This window comes from Mustelus asterias, chromosome 13 (assembly GCF_964213995.1).
Source record: "Mustelus asterias chromosome 13, sMusAst1.hap1.1, whole genome shotgun sequence".
In the NCBI taxonomy this organism is placed as follows: domain Eukaryota; kingdom Metazoa; phylum Chordata; class Chondrichthyes; order Carcharhiniformes; family Triakidae; genus Mustelus; species Mustelus asterias.
In genome coordinates, this window is record NC_135813.1 from 46,556,772 (window position 1) to 46,578,023 (window position 21,252).

General features: G+C 43.8%; 1 protein-coding gene across 1 annotated transcript in view; it reads left to right on the plus strand.

The window, feature by feature from the left end:
- grin1a (glutamate receptor, ionotropic, N-methyl D-aspartate 1a) overlaps window positions 1-21,252 on the plus strand; it is a 284,384-nt gene that overhangs the window by 235,964 nt on the left and 27,168 nt on the right. Inside the window, exons 18-19 of the mRNA XM_078227534.1 lie at window positions 2,683-2,792; window positions 3,627-3,772. Of these exons, the coding sequence (XP_078083660.1) occupies window positions 2,683-2,792; window positions 3,627-3,772 (256 nt within the window). The remainder of the gene's footprint in view (window positions 1-2,682; window positions 2,793-3,626; window positions 3,773-21,252) is intronic.

The window sequence follows — 21,252 nt, forward strand, 5'->3', positions numbered from 1 at the left end:
TCTTTCCTGCTGTTTTTGTATTTGTCAAGAGCCTTATCCACTTTCAATTTCCTGAAATTTATGTATGTCTCATTTTGCTTTTTCGCTAAGCTCACAATCTCTCTTGTCATCCAGGGTTCCCGAATCTTGCCACCTTTATCCTTCATTTTTACAAGGACACACTTGTCCTGAATTGTTAACAACTGACTTTTAAAAGACTTCCACATATCAGATGTGGATTGACCCTCAAACAGCCAACCCCAGTCTACATTCCCTTGCTCCTGCCTAATACTGTCATAGTTAGCCTTCCCCCAGTTTAGTACTTCCACTCTGGGACTACTTTTCTACAAGTGTCTTGAAACTTATAGAATTGTGGTCACTGTTCCCAAAATGATCCCGCACAGAGACATCAATCACCTGTCTGGGCTCGTTTCCCAGAACCAGGTCTAAGATAGCCCCTTCCCAAGTTGGACTATCTACATATTGCCTCAAGAAGCACTCTTGGACACACTGAACAAACACTGCCCTGAACAAGCCCCTGGCACTAACGGATTCCCAGTCTATGTTGGGGAAGTTAAAATCGCCCATCACAACCCTGTTGTTTATACATCTTCCCATAATCTGTTGACATATCAGTTCCTCCACTTCACACTGGCTGTTGGGAGGTCTGTAGTACAACCCCAACAGTGTGATTGCATCACTCCTATTCCTGAGTTCTACCCATATGGCCTCACTGCATGATCCCAGCAAGGTGTCCTCCCTCTGTATAGCTGTGACATTCTCCCTAATCAGTAAAGCAACACCCCCACCTCTTTTGTCACATTCTCTATCTCTTAGTCCAGACATTGATCTACATGTTCTTTAATTCCAAGTCTGGATCGATCAGCTCCTCATAGAATAGAATCCATAGAATCTCTACAGTGCAGAAGGAGGCCATTCAGCCCATCGAGCCTGCACCAACCACAATCCCACCCAGGCCCTATCCCCGTGACTCTATGTATTTACCCTGCTAATCTCCCTGACACTAAGGGACAATTTAGCACGACCAATCAATCTAATCCACACATCTTTTGGACTCTTTGTTGAGGTTTAGTTAGATGGACAATATCTAAACAGGTTAGAAACACTTAGCAGCAACTGTGGAAAGAACAGATAAATTAATGATTCCTTTAGCAATGCCCACTTTGAGCTCACTTTGTCTGTGGGATCCATCTCCAGTTTCCAGTTAAGTTGCTGACCACCCAACTTCCCTTCCTGGCCCTTGTTTTGCCTCATATTATTGATCCTTCTCTCCCTTCAGATACTGTCACTCTCTCTTTCAGAGTTGCCCGTCTTCAAAAAATATCAAACCTTCACCCCACTGTCCTTGCCTCTCACATAGGGTGCCTTACCCATCCCATAGGGTACTTTACCCTCCCAAAGTGTGTCTGATCTCTCACATAGGGTGTTTTACACTCACAAAGTGTGCAAGTTTTAGATCATATGATGGTCTACACATAGAACTTCTCATCAAACCTTTTGAACAAAAACAAATGTACAAAGTTTAAGGAAGCTTCAATCTAGAATCTGCTTAAACATTCTGTTTATTCAATATGATTCTTCCAACACAAATTTATGGAATTGCAAAATATGCATGACATATCATCGAAGCAGAGTAATGATATATTTTCAGCAGAATTTAGCTGCTCGATCAAATAAATCTACAGAATGACGCAAAATGTACAGCAAAGAAATAGGCCATTTGGCCCAACAGGTCTATGCTAGCATTTATGTTCCAATGAGCCTCCTCCTGCCCTACATTAAAATAACCTATTCTTGTTCCTTCCTCACATACTTGGCTTATATGCATCTAAATTATTTGCCTCAACTATCTCATGTGGTAGCAAGTTCAACTTTCAAACCACAATCTGGGTAAAAATATTTATCCTGAAGTCCTTATTGGATTTTTGATATTCATTCCTGGGATGTGGATGTTGCTGGCTAGGCCAGCATTTGTTGCCCATCTCTAACTGCCCTTGAGAAGATGGTGGTTAGTGACTTGCTCGGACATTTCAGAGAGCAAATAAGAATCAACCACATTATCGTGGATCTGTAGTTCACATAAGACCAGAGCAAGTAATTTCCTTCCCTAAAGGATATTCGTGAACCAGATGGATTTTTTACAACAATCCAGTAGTTTTGTGGTGATCATTAACCATGGCAGCTTTTTATTCCAACTAAAACTCAGGTCTCCAGATTATGACATCTGAATTACTAGTCCAGTAAAACTGTCACTACGCAACTGTACCCTTGATTATCAATGGAAAAAACTTGATTCTTTGACAGTAATTGGCTCCAAATATTGTGATTTTCCAATATTTGTTTGCCCAGTTCCTGGAGGCGCACCTCATCACCTTGCTCCATGCCTGTGGAATAGTGTTCCTTAAGCTATACAACCTGTTACCTCTCTCTGATGGAGAGAGATGTCCATGGTCCTTTGTGTACTAGAGTTAACTAGCATCACCATTACCACACAATTCAATAAACCCAGGTGGAGTCCAGGGGAAATTGGTGACACGCAGGGAGATGAGTTCCCTGAAGCGCACACATACAGATTAGAAGCAGGAGTAGGCCATTTGATCCCTCAAGCCAGCACCTAGAACATAATGTTCAGTTCCTCTCAAAAACTTTAGTAAATGGTTCTTTTTTTTCATCTTTCTTTAGTTTCCATGAGAATGGCTTTATGGAGGACCTGGACAAGACCTGGGTTAGATATCAGGAGTGTGACTCTCGTAGCAATGCTCCAGCAACTCTGACCTTTGAAAACATGGCAGGTAAGCCATCCATGTACCTGATGGAAAATTCCATATTTTGCTGCTTTGGAGGAGCCCTTAGGAATAAAAGACTTCAAGGACCCAATGCCTGTACAAATCACTTTTCAATCCCCTCTTAATCATACTGCCAGCATAATAGTCAACCCAACATCATCTGTTTGTATTGCCAGTATAGAAAGCAAAGGCAGGAAGGTACAATAGATGCACAGGAGTCGTCCCACAGTCTGGCACTACCAGTGTGATTCTTAATGATCAAAGATGGGACAGTCAGCTATTTTCACCCATCAATATGAGAGCGATTGGATATCAGAATTTATTTTAAATTTAAAAGTCTACCTTTGAGTGGTTTCTTTGCAATAATTGCTGTTATACAACAGTTAATATCCACCTCTCCAGAGTTGCCAACATCCTCCAGGTAATTGGTGAAAGAGTAATGACCATGGAGAGAAATTGATGACTGGAAGGGCTGTTTCCAGGGTAACAGGACAGCGAGCTTTGATTAAAGTTGTACTCAGCATTGATGAGTACAGATTGCCATGTCGTAATCACATTTATGTTGTTTGTGACACAGTGCCTCAAGTATGCAGTCAACCTGTGAGTGAAAACTTCCCAGCAAGGATTTGTTCAACATTGTCATCCCTGACAAATACTGAGATTGGTTAACAACTGACACATACCCATCGAGCGTGTTAAGAATGGGTGTGACACACACTGATTAGAAAAGAAATGTGATATGATGGGACTTGCAATTTGAATCTTTTATTTGAGTTTCATTCTGGGGAATCAGTGCTTCCATCTCTCACTGAACTTTGTCCCTTATTTCCTTTCCTTTAGGTGTCTTTATGTTGGTTGCTGGAGGGATTGTTGCAGGAATATTCTTGATATTCATTGAGATTGCTTACAAGCGCCACAAAGATGCTCGGAGGAAGCAGATGCAGCTGGCTTTTGCTGCTGTCAATGTTTGGAGAAAGAACCTGCAGGTATGTTTTAGAATTCGGTCCCAGAATCTTCCAGATCACATCATTGAGGTACTACTAGTGACATAAAATCCTGCTTAAAGATTGCAGAATAGCCTTCTTCAGTGCTGTACCATTCAGCCCAGCGAGCCCAATCCCGTTCTTGGCATGAACAATTTAACTAATCCTTATAGACCTTGAAACCTTTTCTCTTCAGGCATTTATCCAATTGAAAGTTACAGTTGAAGCTGCCTCCACCACACTCCCAGGCAGTACATTCCAGATCCTAACCATTTGCTGTGTAAGAAAGTATTTCCTCATCTGACCATTGGTTCTTTTGCCAATTAATCACCTTAAATCAGTGCCCTCTACTTTTGGATCCTTCTGTGAATGAGAACAATGTCTCCTGATTCACTCTGCCCAGATTCCCCATGATTTTGAATACCTCTCTGTCAAATCTCCTCTTAACCTTCTCTTCTCTAAGGAGAACAGCCCCAGCTTAAGTACATTAGCACTTAGAAATAGGAGCAGGAGTAGACAGTACAACCTGCTCAGTTATCCAATACAGTCACGGCTGAATTTCTGCCTCAGCTCCACTTTTCTGCCCATTTGTCTTGACTCCCTGAAAGATTAACATTTCAGTTATCATTCCTCCGTAACCCTCTGGGATAGAAAGTTTTAAAGATTTGCAACCAGGTGAGTGAAGAAATTTCTCATCATCTCAGTCCTGAATCATCGTCCCCTTATCCTGAGACTGCTCCTATGTTCTAGACTCCTCAGCCAGTGGAAACAACCTCTGTATCTAACCCTGCCAAGCCCCTTCAGAGTCTTGCATGTTTCAATGAGATCACCTCTCATTCTTCTAAACTCCAGAGAGTATAGGCTCAATTTATTCAGCTTCTTATCACAGGACAACCCTCTCATCCCAGGAACCAATCCAAAGAATCTTCGCTGTACCATCTCCAAGGCAAGTATATCCTTCCATAGATATGGAGACCAAAACTGCACACCGTACTCGAGGCATAGTCTCACCCTATACAACTATAGCAAGACTTCCTTGTTCTTGTACTCCAATCTCCTTGCAATAAAGGCCAATATGCCATTTGTCTTTCTAATTGCTTGCTGTACCTGCATGTTAACTTTCTCTTTTCCTTGTACGAGTACAAGTCTCTCCAAACATCAACACTTAAAAGTTCCACACCTTTGAAAAATATTCTTCTTTTTTAATTCTTGCTACTAAATGAATAACCTAACACTTCCCCATATTAAACTTCATCTTCTGGTTTGTTGCCCACTCACTTAACCTGTCTATAACTTTTTGCATCTCTTTGTGTCCTCCTCACAGCTTACGTTCCCATCTAGTTTTGTATCAGTCTCTTCATCTAAGTCATTAATATCGTTTGTAAATAGCATGGCCCTTGCACTGATCCTTAGGGCACTCAAAGTTACAATTTACCAATTTGAAAACACCCCATTTATCCCGACTCTTTGTTTTCTGTCCATTAACCAATCCTCCATCTACATAGATATATTACCATGAACTTTATCTTACAAGTTAACTTCCTGTGTGGCACCTTATCAAATGGCTTTTAGAATACTAGATCTATGAATTCCCTTTTATCTACCCTGCTAGTTGCATCTTTAATCAGCTTCCCCAATTTATCCATGTAACTGAAGTTCCTCATTCCCATGCCCATTCTCTTAAATCTTTCGCCACCCTCAAGCCTTGACATCCTCCCTAAGGTATAGTGCTTAGAATTGAACATAAACTCCATTTGAGACTGAACCAGTGCTTTATAAAGGTTCATCATAATGTCATTGCTTTTGTACTCCATGGCCAAAATTTTACCGGCACGCCCGCCCCGATTCTGGGAGCGGGCGAGGCTCAGAGAATGGCATTCCCCATTGGCCTCGGGCAAAACTCGGGCGGACATGCCGGTGTTGAGGGAGAATAGAGTCTCCGAGGTTTACAGCATAGAAACAGGCCCTTTGGCCCAACTTGTCCATGCCGCCCTTTTTCTTTAAAACCCCTAAGCTAATCCCAATTGCTCACATTTGGCCCATATCCCTCTATACCCATCGTACCCATGTAATGATCTAAATGCTTTTTAAAAGACAAAATTGTACCCGCCTTTACTACTACCTCTGGCAGCTTGTTCCAGACACTCACCACCCTCTGTGTGAAAAAATTGCCCCTCTGGACACTTTTGTATCTCTCCCCTCTCACCTTAAACCTATGCCTTCAAGTTTTAGACTCCCCTACCTTTGGGAAAAGATATTGACTAGCTGATCTGTGCCCCTCATTATTTTATAGACCTCTATAAGATCACCCCTCAGCCTCCTACGCTCCAGAGAAAAATGTCCCAGTCTATCCAGCCTCTCCTTATAACTCAATCCATCAAGTCCCGGTAGCATCCTAGTAAATCTTTTCTGCACCCTTTCTAGTTTAATAACATCCTTTCTATAATACGGTGACCAGAATTGCACACAGTATTCCAAGTGTGGCCTTACCAATGTCTTGTACAACTTCAACAAGACATTCCAACTCCTGTTTTCAATGTTCTGACCAATGAAACCAAGCATGCTGAATGCCTTCTTCACCACTCTGTCCACCTGTGACTCCACTTTCAAGGAGCTATGAACATGTACCTCTAGATCTCTTTGTTCTGTAACTCTCCCCAATGCCCTACCATTAACTGAGTAAGTTCTGCCCTGGTTCAATCTACCAAAATGCATCACCTCGCATTTGTCTAAATTAAACTCCATCTGCCATTCGTCAGCCCACTGGCCGAATTGATCAAGATCCCGTTGCAATTGGAGATAACTTTCTTCACTGTCCACTATGCCACCAATCTTAGTGTCATCTGCAAAGTTACTAACCATGCCTCCTATATTCTCATCCAAATCATTAATATAAATGACAAATAACAGTGGAGCCAGCACTGATCCCTGAGGCACACTGCCAGTCACAGGCCTCCAGTTTGAAAAACTCTCTACAACCACCCTCTGGCTTCTGTGAAGAAGCCAATTTTGTATCCATTTAGATACCTCACCCTGGATCCCGTGAGATTTAACCTTATGCAACAACCTACCATGTGGTACCTTGTCAAAGGCCTTGCTAAAGTCCATGTAGACATCAACTGCACTGCCCTCAGCTACCTTCTTGGTTACCCCTTCAAAAAACTCAATCAAATTTGTGAGACATGATTTTCCACTCACAAAGCCATGCTGACTGTCCCTAATTAGTCCTTGCTTTTAAATGCCTGTAGATCCTGTCTCTCAAAATATCTTCCAACAATTTACCCACTATAGATGTGAGGCTCACTGGCCTGTAGTTCCCAGGCTTTTCCCTGCAGCCCTTTTTAAACAAAGACAACTTCTCTGCATTCAATTTAATTTGCCTTGTATCCGTCCATTCCACTACCTGTCTATATCCTCTCAAAGTCTATCACCATTCTCCTTATAGTTCACAATACTTCCAAGAATTGTGTTATCTGCACCCTTTTGAAATTGTGCCCTGGCCACCCAAGTCTACACCATTAATATAGATGAAGAAAAGCAGTGGTCCTAATACTGACCCCTGAAAAACCCCACTGTGCACCATGCTGTAATCTGAAGAACAGCTGTTCACTACTCTCTGTTTCCTGTCTCTCAGTCAACTTTCCTTTCCTTTCTGTCCCACAGCCTTCAATTTTGCTAACAAACCTGTTACATGGGACTTTATCAAATGCTTTTTGTTATTGTCTCAACAAAACTGTGCACATAAACAACCTGAAAATCTCACAGTCCTCTATTTAACATTTCAGGGGAATAATTGAAGTGTGTTGTTGGTTGTGAGCACCACTCCACAGATTGCAGTTAATTTCACAAACTATTTTCTTCATCAGTGTTGCAATATTGCACATTGGTGTAGCTATCTGACTGCTTAAACAAGTTGCACTCCTTCATTAGTTTAGAATTGGGAATTTTCTAAATCAGAACGAGGACATTATGTGGATGTCCCACTGCCTACACTGGGCCCTCTGTATTTTATGATATATTATACATTACTGCCCTAATTTCTCAAAAAAAACAATCCTCAAGCCCTTCGTTCATGAAAACCACTGCCACATCTCCAACTCCTCTCCCCTCCAAAGTCCTTGAATGAGTTGTTAAATCTCAAATCCATGCCCATCTTTCCCAGAACTACATGTTTGAATTCCTCCAATCACATTTCCACTGCCACAGTACTCAAACAGTTCTTAAAGATAGACAAACAAAGAACAAAGAACAATACAGCACAGGAACAGGCCCTTCGGCCCTCCAAGCCCGCGCCGCTCCCCGGTCCAGGATTGAATCCTGAATCCAGGATCCCCGCCCAATTTTCCAGCCTATCTACATACCAATATCCTATCCACCGAGCTGTCCCTCACAGCTACGATGCTTTGTTCATTACAACCTATTAACTCACCCCCACCCCCCCATTCCAGACCATGTGATCTCCAGGGAGAGGCGAAAACCCAGAGTGAAAAACCCCAGGGCCAATATGGGGAAAAAAAATCTGGGAAATTCCTCTCCGACCCCCTGAGGCGATCGAAACGAGTCCAGGAGATCACAATGGCCCTGATCGGAAAATGCTTCCCAACCCTAGTCATTTCCACTTCCACGAACACCATATGAATTCCCTGCCCCCGAGACAGGTTCCCAACTATCCGCAGTCTCGCTCTGTACTGGCACCAGCAAGATGATCATAGAATGAAGCCTTGAAACGAGAAACCAGGAACAATTAGCCCGCGCCGCTCCCTGGTCCAAACTAGACCACTCTTTTGTATCCCTCCATTCCCACTCCGTTCATATAGCTGTCTAGATAAGTCTTAAACGTTCCCAGTGTGTCCGCCTCCACCACCTTGCCCGGCAACACATTCCAGGCCCCCATGACCCTCTGTGTGAAATATGTCCTTCTGATATCTGTGTTAAACCTCCCCCCCTTCACCTTGAACCTATGACCCCTCGTGAACGTCACCACCGACCCGGGGAAAAGCTTCCCACCGTTCACCCTATCTATGCCTTTCATAATTTTATACACCTCTATTAAGTCTCCCCTCATCCTCCGTCTTTCCAAGGAGAACAACCCCAGTTTCCCCAATCTCTCCTCATAACCAAGCCCCTCCATACCAGGCAACATCCTGGTAAACCTCCTCTGTACTCTCTCCAAAGCCTCCACGTCCTTCTGGTAGTGTGGCGACCAGAACTGGACGCAGTATTCCAAATGCGGCCGAACCAACGTTCTATACATCTGCAACATCAGACCCCAACTTTTATACTCTATGCCCCGTCCTATAAAGGCAAGCATGCCATATGCCTTCTTCACCACCTTCTCCACCTGTGACGTCACCTTCAAAGATCTGTGGACTTGCACACCCAGGTCCCTCTGCGTCTCTACACCCTTTATGGTTCTTCCATTTATCGTGTAGCTCCTCCCTACATTATTCCCACCAAAATGCATCACTTCGCATTTATCAGGATTGAACTCCATCTGCCATTTCCTTGCCCAAATTTCCAGCCTATCTATATCCTTCTGTAGCCTCTGACAATGTTCCTCACTATCTGCAAGTCCTGCCAGTTTTGTGTCGTCCGCAAACTTACTGATCACCCCAGTTACTCCTTCTTCCAGATCATTTATATAAATCACAAACAGCAGAGGTCCCAATACAGAGCCCTGCGGTACACCACTAGTCACAGGCCTCCAGCCGGAAAAAGACCCTTCCACTACCACCCTCTGTCTTCTATGACCAAGCCAGACTATCCCTTCTTGTCCTTCACGACCTGTCTGCATCTTTTAACATGGTTGACCATCCTCCTCTAAAGCCCCTTCACTGTCTGGATGGGACTGATCTCACCTGATTTCATTCTTATCTGTCTAATCGTAGCCAAAAAAATCACTTCCCCCTCTTGTGCCATTATGTCTGGTGACTCCCAAGAATCTTTCCTTGCCCCCTCCCATTTTCCATCTACAAACTGCCCCTTGGTAACATTATCCAAGTGTCAGGGCCCACTTGTAAGCTGGCAATCCTCAGCTTTACCTCACTTCTCTTGATCATTTCACTGTCGCTAAATTATCAAGCTACATGCCTGACATCCAATACTGGATCAGCAGAAGATTCTTCCAGCTAAATACTGGGAAAATTAAAGCCAATGGCTGGTGTTTTTCAGCCCCCCTCCCCCTGCCAGCAGCATGTTTCCCATGTCAGAGGCAGCTTGCCATTGGCAGCTGGTGGAATTTTCCTGTGTCGCTGAAGTCTCTGACACTTTGCATGGCTTGCCCGCCCCACCACTGGGGAACCCACCGTAAGGGAGCACTTTCAGTGGGACTGGAAGATCCCACTGACGGAAAGGCTGGAAAATCTTGTTCATCGTCTTTGGTACCCATTGCAAATTCCATCCATTTTCACCACTGTAACACTACCTAATTCCTCTCCTGCCTCAGCTCATCAGCAGCTGAAAACTTCATCCATGCCGTTTTTACTTCTAAATCTGAAAACTCCAATGCACTTGAGGCCAGCTCCCCAAATACTACCCTGCATAAATGTGCGGTCATTCAAAACTCTGCTGCCCATGTCCTAACTCGCACCAAGTCCCATTCACCGATCCCCACTGTGGTCACTAATCTGCTCTGGCTCTGGATAAGCAATGCCTCCATTTTAAAATTCTCATTCTTGTTTTCACATCTGTCCATGGCCTCCTGCTCGCTAACCCTCTAATATCCACCAGCCCTATAACTCACTTAGATCTCTCCACCCCACCAATCCTGTTCTCTTGGGCACTCCTCATTTTATTTGCTCCATCATTGATGGCCTTGCTTAGGCCCCTAAACTCTAGAATTCCCTCCTTAAATCTCTAAGCTTCTCTTTCCTGCTTTAAGATGCTCCTTTAAAACATATCTCTTTAACCAAGCCTTTGGTCATTTGGGTTAATATCTCTTTATCCAGATCAGTATCAAGTTTTGTTCTAGAATGCTCCTGTAAAGCATCTTGGCATGTTTTATTATATTAAAGACGCTATATAAATGCAAGTTATTTTTAATGTTGCTTTGTGTACTCTGTATATGTCCTGATCTTGCAGTATGCACACTGTATATGTCCTGACCTTGTACTGTGCACTCCGTATATGTCCTGATCTCGCAACGTGCACTGTGTATATGTCCTGCCCTTTGCAATGTGCACTGTGTATGTGTCCTGCTCCCTGTGATGTGTATCTGTGAAGCAGAGTATGGAATTCCCTTCACAGATTTGGATTTGGCCACCAGGTGAAACAGATTGCTTCTTTTACAAGTTTAGAAACTATGTGGTTTGTGATAAATTTCTGCTGATTTTTCAAAAGAATTGGTCTTAATGTAATCTTGTCAGGGATGGAATTGCATTTGTTTTAAAACCTTGTATAAGTGTAGTTTCTCCCCTTCCCTTAATGTTTAAGTCTAATGTATATTTCCATATGTGATATAGAGTCCATGATCGAAGCATTGATGTATTACATAGACTCAGTACCTCTATGCCCTCCAAGTGGGGCAGAGACACTAAAAGGTGTGTGAGTTTGGGCACCAAAGTGCCTGACTTGGGACCTTACTCAAATGGGCATTTTCCCAGTGGGTGCTGAACAGACTATTTAAGATTCGAATGATGCTGTAATGAGAACCCTGTGATGCCACGCCTGTGATTTCCGTAATGGCTGTCAAGAGCACCCAAAAGGTAAGTGACCGTTCCTCTGTGATTTTTGAGCACTTTACTGATTTCTGTTTGAGAATATTAGCTCAGGGAATAGTCACAGATTAATCTGGTTCCAATTGTGACGTTAATTTTCTAGGGTTTTAGAGAAGTGCTCTTGTAATTGATCTTGGTTGCCATTTGGAAAGATGAATACATGGAGAGATGTTGGGCTTCTTGTGGAGGGCGGGAGTGTCAGAAATGTTTGAAATGTACAATCTCTGGTGGCTTACGGAGGCTTTGTTGCAGTATAACCCTGTTTGGCACTTTGTCCACGTAGTGGAGGTCTGTGGGATTCCAGATGGGTGGGTGGGGGGAGGCATTGTGGGCAGCAGGGGGTGAGGGTGATGAGGGTGAGGTGCTTTGCAAGATTGCTGCCATAGTGATCATTTGGATAATATAATCATGTTTAGTTTTTGAAATGAAATTATGTCAGGTGGGCACTCGTGTGCCTTCCGGTAGCAGTTATCATCAAAGGGCAGGTGATACTTTCTTCACTCAGCACCTCCTATTGGCCTGGAAGCAAGTTTCATCATGAAAATTTTACCACAGTGCCTACTCTCTTTTATCACTTTTGGTCCAAAGCCTGAAATATTTGCAGCTTCTGTGAAGGTTCCTGGCTCCTCAGAAAATTCACAGATTAGACTCACCACAAGCAGGTTGGATTTTCCAGTAAATCAACTGACTGGAAAGCTGTTTTATCAAGAGTTCCTGTCCAGGGAACAGATGGATATTGATATATGGAATTGCAATCTGCAACATTTTTAACCCATTAAGTACATTCTCCTTCCCTGACAGCCCTGTCTTTTGATGAGATCTCAGCACCATTTGAATAACTCCCTAACCCACTCCTTTATTTGTGACTCAACAGAAAAAGAAAGATTTAAATAGCACCTTTCAAGACCTCAGGACATCCCAAAATGCTTCACAGCCAGTGAAGTATCATTTCTGTTGTAGAGCAATGCAACCATCAACATTCAGCAAGGTTCCACGACCAGATGTTATAATTTATTTCAATGCTATTGACTGAGGGATAAGTATTAGCAAAGATATTGGAAGAACACCACATTCTTTTTGAATAGTTCAGTGGGATCTTTTGCGAAATCTGAGCAGGAAAATGAGTTCTTGGTTTAACATCTGATCTGAAGCAGAGTTCAGCTGAAGGACAGTATTCTGTCTCTCAGTCCTGCACGCTTATCAGCCTAGAGTACATACTCAACTCACTGCAAGACCAGGACTTGAATCCACAACTTTCTGACTCATAGGTTGAGTGAAAAATGTTCAGGTTGCCGGACCACAAGGGGCATTATAGCCAATCTGGATACACTTTGACCTTGGGTCCCTCCCAGCAGGGGTTGCTGGATTTTATCAAAGAGTAAGAACAATGGCCAATGTTCCGTTTCACTGAACGACCTGACACTGAGGAAAAATTTAGTGCCTTCCAGCAGTGTCAGATGATGTTTCAGAAGACTGTCTCAGCTGCCTCATCAAACACTCAGCTCGTTAGATATAAATGAGGGGCCTTTCACCTATTGTTCAGTGACAACCTGGTCCACTCAAGAGGTTGTCAATGGTTACTGCAGTTAAGCAGCAAACACCAACATCTTTTTGTAAAATGAGATATAGAGATAGGAGGAGCAAAGAATTTTCTGGCTCCGTGACCCACCTGAAATTTGTTGCCAGTGTGCAATAAGTCCCCTTTTTCAATCTTTCCCTCCTTCCTTCCTACACACTCTCCTCGCCCTCTCAGGACATATCTGAGGGCCTCTGTTCACAAGGCAAACAGCCAAAATCAATCTCTGCGAAATGGGCAAGCAGCCTCTGGACACACCGCAGACAGATCAGGTTGGCAGATCATCTAAGTGATTGAAATTCGGCTCAATCCTCTGTCTCGGGTGAGCACCAAGCCATAGGTAATTTCTACCTCACTTTCTCTGTGAGCTGGGCGAGCTGGGTGTATCATGCCTCTGTGAATTGAGTGCAGCAGGAAGACAATGGAAAATGTTTACTGAGATAACTTTTAGAGAAGTGTTGGTCTAACTGGTTTCTTGGAAAAACAAATATCACTTGTCTTCTCTTTCTTTAAAAAACACTGAATTGTGAATTCTAGGCATGGTTAAAATTAACAAACTAACATCTATTTTATTGTAAAAGTTCAAAATCCTCCTGTGGAACAAGTACAAATTCCTCTAGGAGTGCAATATCCACTCTGTGTCTTCAAAATCTCGATATCTCCATGACCTTTCCTGTATGTATTTACAGTGCTTTCCAATATAAACCATCAAGAGTGTACTTGTGGTCTGAACTCACTGTGTATTCATGGTTGGAATTTGTACATCTGGTTCAAGGTTGCTTGTTGTGGTTTCAAATGTATTGTTGTAATTTACAATGTGACCCTGGGATTTGGGATGTGGTTTGAAGTGGATATTATGGATGGAAGGATTTTTCTTGTTTTAATTTCCATCCATGGATTTGGCTTTATGTGGCATTTTGCAATACGTATCTATTTGCTGGGATTGTGGAATGTACACTTATGGTTTGGAGAGTGCATTGTAGTTCGGAGTATGGATTGTGGTTTGAATGTGCATTGTAATGTTGCACCTATAAATATGGCTTGCACCTGGTACCTGTGCTTTGAAATGTGTTATAGTTTGGCATGGGTATGTGCGGGAGTGGTCCATGTGGACCCAGATCAGGTCTAATCACACAGGTCTTCAGTATCATGAAATGAGCAGGCTGCCGGCTAACTCAATGTTGACTGGTACTCAGCCTATGGGGAACTATAACACCATGTATTCATGATCTTATGTAAGAACAGCCTGTGCTCTTAAAGGGGAGGTGCACTTTTGCGACAGGCAATCAGATGCCAACTGAGATGACAGGAGGAGTAGCTTTAGGGGTCTCCTGCTTCTCCAATGCAGCACTGGATATCTTGGTGGAGGCGAGTGCCATAAGGAGAGATGTACCTCTCCACTAAGTGTAGGAGCAGGAAGGTTTCCTGCAAAGCAGCAGTGGACACAGGTGGCAGAACACATCCATACCAGGAGCATGCAGGAAGTTCAGTTACCTGGACAGGGTTGTCGAGGTAAGATTCCCAATTCCTATCACTCAACAGTCTCAATATAACCCTGCACTAGCTGAAATCCCAAAACCCACCCTCTTTTCATCCTCTGATGAGAAGCATTCCCTCCATCAATGCAGCACATTTTCCTTCATCTCCTCCTGCTGCATTCCATCTCTCCTCAATATCACTTCCTATCTTTCTAAACACTTCTGCTAACCCTCATACACAGGTAGCATTGTTTGACCTTGACATGCACATTGTTATGGTTCAGGTCAGAAACTCTAAAGTGTTTTATGGAGCCCGCCTGGATCATAGGTTTTGCTATTTGAATTTGGCTAGCGTAAGCATGATGTGTTTCACTTCAGGTGTGATTCAAATGACCCACTAGGGTGCTTTTATCAAACAAAGTTTAATTAAGGATATAGTTAACATGTATGGTAAGAAAATTAGCAATAACTTTTATCAATTACAACCAACAAAACAACCAAAATAATGTATAACCCTTAACAAATATATCTAAGATGTTCCAATCAAACCAAAGCCTTCCATAGACAAAACCGTTTAAACAAGCTCAACACAGCAAAGTCTATTGCACCATTGCAAATGTCAGAGCAGCCTTTGCGAAGGTCAACCCACGGAAAACGACTGGTCCAGATGGGGTACCCGGACAAGCACTCGGATCCTGCGCAGACCAGCTGGTGGGGGTATTCAGAGACATCTTCAACCTCTCTTTACAACAATCTGAGGTCCCTATCTGCTTCAAGAAGACGACTACCATCCTGGTACCAAAGAAAAGCCAAGCAGTGTGCCTTAATGACTATCTTCCGGTGGCCCTAACAACTATTATTACGAACTGCTTCGGATGGTTAGTCATCGCACAAATCAATTCCGGCCTCCCAGATTGCCTGGATCCACTACAGTTCGCCTACCACCACAATAGGTCCACAGCAGATGCCATCTCCCTGGCCCTGCACTCAACCCTGGAACACCTAGATAACAAAGACACCTATGTCAGACTCCTATTTATCGACTACAGCTCAGGCAACAACACCTCCTCCACAATCGCCCTTAACACAAGGCTGTGTCCTCAGCCCCATTTTCAAAGTCTGCTCACTGTATACCAAAGCCTTTCAATAAGAAGAGTGGCCAGCAGAGAGCTTACCCACCAGCACAAAGCATGTCAGAGTCCAGCTCTGGCTTTTTGTTTGTTTTTGCATAGAATGTGAGATTTGTTGACAAGGCCAGCATTTGTTGCCTGTTCCTAATTACCCTTCTAGAAGATGATGGTGAGCAGCCTTCTTGAATCGCTGCAGTCCATCTAGTACAGGTATACCCACAGTGCTGTTAGAGAGGGAGTTCCAGGATTTTGACTGACAGTGAAGGAGCAGTAATATAGTTCCAATTCAAGATGGTGTGTGATTTTGAGGGGGACTTGCAGTTGGTGTTTTTCCCAGGTATCTGTTGCTCTTGTCCTTCTGGGTAGTAGCGGTTATGGGTTTGGAAGCTGCTGTTGAAGGAGGCTTGGCAAGTTGCAACTTAGCTATGTTACCACTGTATATTGGTGGTGGAGTGGGTGAACGTTGAAGGTGGTGGAAAGGGTGTCGATGAAGCAAGCTACTTTGTCCTAGATGGTGTTGTGCTTCTTGAGTGTTGTTGGAGCTGTGCTTATCCAGACAAGTGGAGAGTATTCCATCATACTCCTGACTTGTGCCTTGTAGATGGCGGACAGACTTTGAGAAGGAGGTGAGTTACTCATTGTAGAATTCCCAAACTCTGACCTTACCTTGTAGACACAGTGTTTTTAGTGTTCCAGTTCAGTTTCTGGTCAATGTAACACCCAGGATGCCGATGGTAGGCGATTCTGTGATGGTCATTATTATAAAATTGGGTAGATGTTGTGTTATTGTGCTGCCACTTTAAGAGTCTAGTCACATGTTCAGTTTGTGATGTCATTGGCACCTTCACAGGTATTTAGTGAGTCTAGAACAAGCCTTTGTGCTGTGAACAACTTCTCAATAAACTTGCCTTGTTGACTGCAACCAACCCATGATCTGCGATTCCACTTTCTTTTAGCTTCACAAGTGCAACAAATACAACAATACTGCCACAGCAAGTCAAGGATCATGATCTCCATCGAGATCAGTTTTAGTAAGTTAGAGGTTGGAGAAACTTTGTTTGTTCTCACTGGAACGACGGAGGTTGAGGTGTGACCTGATAGAAGTCTACAAGATTATGAGGGGCATGGACAGAGTGGATAGTCAGAAGCTTTTTCCCAGGGTGTAAGAGTCAATTACTAGGGGGCATAGGTTTAAGGTGCGAGGGGCAAAGTTTAAAGGAAATGTTTGAGGCAAGTTTTTACACAGAGGGTGGTGGGTGCCTGGAACTCACTGTTGGGGGAGGTAGTAGAAGTAGATACCATAGTGACTTTTAAGGGGCGTCTGGACAAAAACATGAATAGGATGGGAATAGAGGGATATGGTCCCCGAAAAGTTAGGGAGTTTTAATTCAGTTGGGCAGCATGGTCGGTGCCGGCTTGGAGGGCCGGAGGGCCTGTTCCTTTGCTGTAATTTTCTTTGTTCTTTTGCTGCTATCATGGTTCTGTGGCCTAATATCTTATCAGCTTTCTAATAAATGAAGGGAAGTATAGATGGAGTGTGGAGAACATGGGTAGTGTCACGTTCATTGATTCAATTGTTCTGTAATTGATTATGAGTCCGGTTACTGTTTCTTTGGAACACTAGAATAGGTCATTGAGTATAGAGGCCAAGCATTAATGTATTGCACCAAGGTGATTTAAATTCAGTAGGAAGGGAATAGCGTTAAATCCTTAGTGTGCATGCTGTGACGTAAAAACCTTATATCAGTCTGGCATTGATGTTAGTCCTCATATTCTGACCAATGAGGTTGATCAGAAGATTATTGGAATTGAGGCACTGTTGGTGTACCCAGGGGAGGATTGAGGGAGTGTTGATGTACCAAGGGGAGGATCGAGGGAATGTTGGTGTTACGAGGGGAGGATTGAGGGAGTGTTGGTGTTCTGAGGGGAGGATTGAGGGAGTGTTGTTGTTACGAGGGGAGGATTGAGGGAGTGTTGCTGTTCCACGGGGAGGATCGAAGGAATGTTGGTGTACCGAGGGGAGAATCGAGGGAGTATTGGTGTTGATAGAAATCATAGAAACCCTACAATACAGAAAGAGGCCATTCGGCCCATCGAGTCTGCACCAACCACAAACCCACCCAGGCCCTACCCCCATATCCCTACATATTTTACCCACTAATCCCTCTAACCTCAGGACACTAAGGGCAATTTTTTTTAGCATGGCCAATCAACCTAACCCGCACATCTTTGGACTGTGGGAGGAAACCGGAGCACCCGGAGGAAACCCACGCAGACACGAGGAGAATATGCAAACTCCACACAGACAGTGACCCAAGCTGGGAATCGAACCCAGGTCCCTGGAGCTGAGAAGCAGCAGTGCTAACCACTGTGCTACCCTGCCGCCCCTTATGTTATGAGGGGAGGATCGAGAGAGTGTTGGTGCTATGAGGGGAGGATTGAGGGAATGTTGGTGTTCCAAGGGGAGGATCGAGGGAGTGTTGGTGTACCGAGGGGAGGATTGCCAAGGAGAATCTTTCCTCGATAATTTGACCTTACCTCTGGCAACTGGCAGTTCTGCTTTGTATTCCTGTTCCTCAGCATCCTCTTTTACCTCCATCTCCTTCTTCATCCTCTGAAGAACTTCTTCCTCCTTCCCCTTGGTCCCTCTGAATGGTATAATTGTGCAACATTCAGCAATCTACTAAATGTTTAGAAACACGTACGGGTCTGTAATACAGCTCTCAATTGGATTGGTCCAGGCTCCAGACTTCTGTGGGTTTTCTCAGTAAGAGCTTTGGTTTAAGGTTGGTTCTCAGTCTCTTTGCACTTTGCATCAGTACGTGGGTTTCTGGCAGGAGTGCTAGCCAGATGTACAGGGAACTCTACTGTCCATCAAGAGCCAGCCTCACAACTGCTGGTCTGGGTCAAAGACAGGGTGGATCGAGGATCCTGATGACTCAAAAGATAGAATGGAAGCATCATATTACAAAGTGATATTGATAGATTAAGTGAATGGACAAAACTGTGGCAAATGGACTGCAATGCAGCCAACTTTGAGTTCATCTACTTTGGACCTAAAGAGGATAGAAATAGATAATTTCCTAAATGGAGAAAAGCTCGAAGAGTGAAGGTCAAAAATACTTGGGAAGTCCAAGTTCACAGATCTTTAAAATGTTATAAACAAATATATAAAATAATCAAAAAGGCTAATAGAATAGCTAGTGGATTAGAATTCAACTATACAAAACCTTCGTTAAACCAACACCTGGATTTTCAATGAACAGTTCTGGGCACCACACCTTAGGAAGGATATATTGACCTTGGAGTATAAATTTACTGGAATAATATCTGGACTCGAAGTGCTAAATTAGGAGGGTTTATGAGGAGAGATTACACAGACTAGGGCTGTACTGAATTTGGAAGATTAGGGCTGATTTGACCAGAGTTTTCATGGTATTAAAGAATCAGACAGTGTAGATGGAGGGTAACTATTTTTGCTGGTTTGAGTGTCTAGAATTTGAAGACAGAGGGGGAATTTTCCTATCCCGCCCGTCATGGGAATTGTAGTGGGTGAGGTGTGGACCATGCAAAAGTCCATTGACCTCGGGCAGGATTTTCCAGTTTTGGGGCAAACACAGCTGGAAAATCCCACCCAGAATGTAAAAATTAGAGCCAGACTTTTCAAGAGGGAAACTAGGAAACACACAAAAGATGGGAGAAGTTTGGAACTCTCATCCACAAATGGTAATTATGTAAGATCCATTGCTAATGCTAAAACTGAAATTGTTAGATTTTTCGCAAAGGATATGGGATAAAGGTGAGTTTATGGAGTTAGGTCATAGTTCAGCTATGGCCTCTTTAAATTTTGGACTAGTACCTATGAATAGCACAATATGAAAGCACCATTTCTACTGCCGTTAAACTGAGCAGAGACCTACATTATTCGCTGCCTGTGCTCAAAGACCAGCTGAACATTCAGGGAGGGAACTCCTCCTGTTATAAATATAACTATTTCTTGATGCAGGAGGGTGAGGGATGATGGTGATAGGGGACAATGTGTGTACAGTCAGTAAAACCTTGTACCGAGGGAAATCCAATGTTGCGGACAAATCCAAGAGCTCTTTCCTTCTGATGAGCAACGGCTGTGGAAGGAACATTAGTGATCTTGTTTCATGGTCATGAAGACAGAAAACAGATGGATGCTGTTAATGTTCCCTGTTGTAGTCTGGAATTAACCTATAAAATAGGAATTGAGAGACAATGTTACCTTCACAGCCATAGGCAGTGCTGTGCGTGTCCAAGCATTTGGTTTCAGTTCTGTTGCAGCAGGCTGCCTGTCTCCTGAAGTAAGAAGTTTAACAACACCAGGTTAAAGTCCAACAGGTTTATTTGGTAGCAAAAGCCACAAGCTTTTGGAGCCTTAAGCCCCTTCTTCAGGTGAGTTTTTCTTCAGCGAAAAACCACACCGACCTCCTCAGAAGACAAACACGGGACACGGTGGACAGAGTACCCTTCGTCGTCCAGTACTTCCCTGGAGCGGAGAAGCTACGGCATTTCCTCCGGAGCTTTCAACATGTCATTGATGAAGACGAACTTCTCGCCAAGGCCAACCCCACACCCCCACTTCTTGCCTTCAAACAACCGCACAACCTCACACAGACCATTGTCCGCAGCAAACTACCCAGCCTTCAAGAGAACAGTGACCATGACACCACACAACCCTGCCACAGCAACCTCTGCAAGACGTGCCAGATCATCGACACAGATGCCATCATCTCACGTGAGAACACCATCCACCAGGTACACGTACATACTCTTGCAACTCGGCCAACGTTGTCTACCTGATACGCTGCAGGAAAGGATGTCCCGAGGCATGGTACATTGGGGAAACCATGCAGACGCTGCGACAACGGATGAATGAACACCGCTCGACAATCACCAGGCAAGACTGTTCTCTTCCTGTTGGGGAGCACTTCAGCGGTCACGTGTATTCGGCCTCTGATATTCGGGTAAGCGTTCTCCAAGGCGGCCTTCACGACACACGACGGCGCAGAGTCGCTGAGCATAAACTGATAGCCAAGTTCCGCAGGACGGCCTCAACCGGGATATTGGGTTCATGTCACACTATCTGTAATCCCCTCAATTTGCCTGGACCTGCAGAGTCTCACTGGCTGTCCTGTCTGGAGACAATACACATCTCTTTAACCTGTCTTAATGCTCTCTCCATTCACATTGTTTGTATCTTAAAGACTTAATTAGCTGTAAGTATTCGCATTCCAACCATTATTCTGTAAATTGAGTTTGTGTCTTTATCTGCCCTGTTTGTGAACAGAATTCCCACTCACCTGAAGAAGGGGCTTAAGGCTCCGAAAGCTTGTGGCTTTTGCTACCAAATAAACCTGTTGGACTTTAACCTGGTGTTAAACTTCTTACTGTGTTTACCCCAGTCCAACGCCGGCATCTCCACATCATGTCTCCTGAAGCACAGTTTCCTGATGCACTGCTTCTCAGACATGTTGAGGTAATGTACTCAGTTGTGGTTACCTATTCACCAGTGCTTCCTAATCTGTGAGGAGGCCACACTTAGGATCGCAAGCTCCCT